The 3,138-nt window shown below is 37.4% G+C and overlaps 1 protein-coding gene across 1 annotated transcript; it reads left to right on the top strand.

The window, feature by feature from the left end:
• Positions 1–442: 442 nt before the first annotated feature.
• LOC149000716 (U-box domain-containing protein 21-like) lies at positions 443–2,556 on the top strand. The gene has a single exon (XM_089140029.1). It carries the CDS (start codon positions 643–645, stop codon positions 1,966–1,968), a length of 1,326 nt encoding a protein of 441 aa, XP_088996155.1. The 5' UTR covers positions 443–642; the 3' UTR covers positions 1,969–2,556.
• The last annotated feature ends 582 nt before the right edge of the window (positions 2,557–3,138 follow it).

Below are 3,138 nucleotides of genomic sequence, written 5' to 3'. Positions count from 1 at the left end.
AAAAATAATAATTTAAAAAAAAAAAAGTTGGATCCACAGGGGTACTCCGTATTCATGCTCACACTATATTCACAAGCTAGTCTCCATTTTGTTTAAGGGTTTTTTTTCAAAGACCGTGTAAAAGGCGCGTTCAGAACAAGACCAAAGCCTCCTTGATTGAGAGTGAATGAGAAAAATAAGGAAAACAAGAGCAGTTGTGAACTGGGGCCAACTCAGTCACAACTCGCCCGTTGACAGGTTTTGGTCAACACGTCAACCCTTTAACACAGTTTTTCTAATCTATTACCGATTCCTCCCTTTGACGGGTCTCTCTTTCAACGGTCAAATATTCAAATCTCCACCCCTCTCTTACCTTTTTGATTCATTCCCATCTCTCTTTCTTTCTCTCTGTGCTTTTGTTTGAACGCTTCAACAGATTAAATCCCAAATAATAAAAGCCGTGTTTGAATCTTGAATTCTCATGGTGGGTCCTCCTTCTCTCACCTTCTTACCCAACATGTATATATTTCTCTTCATGACTCTTCACAATCAGAAAACAAAAGCCACAAATACAAACACAAACTCAACCACAAGCAAACAATTCTTTCTGTTCTGATCTGTTCTGTTCGAACTTTGATTTCTCTTTCTAAGCTCTTCAAGACAATGATTTCGATTTCAGCATGGAGAAGACGAGGCAGAAAATCTGGTGGCAGCCGCTCTGCCATGGGCAACCATCCAGAATTGGAGGTCTCCATCCCTACCCATTTCAGGTGTCCAATCTCACTGGATCTCATGAAGGATCCTGTTACACTAACAACTGGAATCACCTATGATCGTGAAAGCATCGAGTCATGGATCGAAGCAGGTAATTACACTTGCCCAGTTACAAATCAATCCTTGAGCAGTGCTGAACAGATCCCAAATCACTCCATAAGGAAGATGATACAAGACTGGTGTGTCAAGAATCGATCTTATGGCATAGAGAGGATTCCAACTCCTCGAGTTCCTGTTACTTCAATGGAAGTCATGGAGATTCTTTCTGAAATTATGGATGCTACAAGGCTTCATGATCAACCCAAGTGCAGGAATTTGGTGATGAAGCTCAAGAACAAAGGAAAGGAAAGTGATAGGAACAGGAAGTGCATCAAGGCTAACGGCTCTGGCAGGACTTTAGCAGCAGTTTTCAATGCTTTTGCAGCAATTTCTATGGAGAAATATTCTGGGCTTCTGGAGGAGATCTTATCAGCTCTGGCTTTCATATTTCCACTTGATAGAGAAGCTGCTTCATTCTTAGCTTCACCTGATTCTATGAATTGCTTGGTAAGGTTCTTGAATTCTGATGATCTTACTTCTAGGCAAAACGCGATTTTAGCCATTAGAGAGATTGTTTCTTTGGGTGAAGAACATGTTGATGCCTTTGCAAGAATTGGGGGAGCAAAAGAAGCCGTAGTCAAGCAAATCAAAGAACGCATCTGCCCTTCTTCTACTAAAGCTTCTTTGATGGTTGTGTTCTACATGGTTTCATTGATCAATTCAAAAGATGAGATCAGATCGAAATTTGCAGATATGGGTTTGGTAGATTTACTCCTTGAGATCCTTGTTGGTTCAGACAAGAGTTTATGTGAAAAAGCTTTGGGTGTTCTCGATGGGTTGTGTTCCAGTGAGGAAGCAAGACAGAAGGCTTATGCTCATGCCCTGACCATACCAGTTGTAGTTAAGAAAATTCTGAGAGTATCAGATATGGCAACTGAGTTCTCTGTTTCAATCATTTGGAAGCTCTGCAAACATGAGAAGAGAGATGATGGAGGTGTTCTTGTTGAATCTCTGCAAGTGGGTTGTTTCCAGAAGCTATTACTGCTCTTACAGGTTGGTGTTGGTGAGACAACAAAGGAGAAGGCAACAGAGCTTTTGAAATTATTGAATCTCAACAGAGCCAAGTGTGAGTGTATTGATTCAATGGATTTCAAGGGGATCAAAAGATCATTTTGAATGTACAAAAAGTACAGATGAATATACCATTTTTTATATTGGTGAAAATTTATAAATAGATTCAAAGAGGAAAAGAAAAGAGACTCTTCCCCATATATTATTTGGTCTATTTGAAGCTTCTGAAGGTTTAATTATGTGTTTTCTCTATGTCTTTCAGTCTCTCAACTTGTTGAGAAGTTGTTGAAGGGTTGAATAATTGGGATCCAATTCATAAGTTGGATCTTCTCATGTTGATTGTTTCTAGGTTTAATTAGAAATATTAGATTTATAATATATCAATAATATGTGAAGTTGATTACAATTATATATATTTCTATTTGGCCTTCATTTATTATGGTGGACAAATAGAGATAACAAGTGGTTGGAGATTAATATATCAATGTTGGAACAAAAGTAATTTCTATTAGAAACAGTACCAATCTGTAGCAGGTATGGTAGGTTGGTTCATTCACTTCAACTTTGGACCACAGCTTTAATGTTGACAACCAAATCCAAGCATATACAATAGATTGGATTTAAATCTACTGTGAAGTGGGTAGGAAAGATATGATGGATCTCTCCATGGATTCAGTTTTGAACCTAAAAATGAAGATAACAAGACTCCTTTTTTCTCCCCTTTAAATATTCTCTTTCTTAGTGGGTTTTTTTTTGTGAGAATGCTACTAGACATGCATTACTAATCAAACACAACCACACAAGTATAGGTTAATTTAGTTTTTTGATCATACCAATTAGCTTTTTTTTGAGGATAAATTCTCACCATGTAAAATATTTTGGGGCCTAAACGCGTGTGGATCATTATTTTTCAATGTTAATCCAGATAGACAATTTATCATTATTCAAAATGATTTGTTGTGATTTGTGAACCCTAAACTATTTTGAAGTCTTGCTTCTCTATTTTTCGGCGTGTTTTGAGAATAGGGTATTTTGGTTTCTTCTCTTTGAAGTAAGATGTTTTTCCTGTATTTATATTGATATTCTTTGACATGTCGAGAGGGGTAGAAAGACGGTTGGGGTTGTATCTATTTTTCTTCTTAGTGAAGCGATCTCTATACGACCAAGGAGACATCCTTTTGGTAAACTAACCACATAAATCTTGTTTTTCGCGTGATTTCGGGTAGTTCTGCTACCAGAGTTGAATTGGAGAAGTTCTGAACAAGTAATGGAAAA

This window comes from Hakea prostrata, chromosome 11 (assembly GCF_041222555.1).
Source record: "Hakea prostrata isolate BN-2017 chromosome 11, UWA_Hpros_2, whole genome shotgun sequence".
Classification (NCBI taxonomy): Eukaryota; Viridiplantae; Streptophyta; class Magnoliopsida; order Proteales; family Proteaceae; genus Hakea; species Hakea prostrata.
Note: the sequence above shows the minus strand (reverse complement) of the source record. Positions and strands in the feature narration are given on the sequence as shown.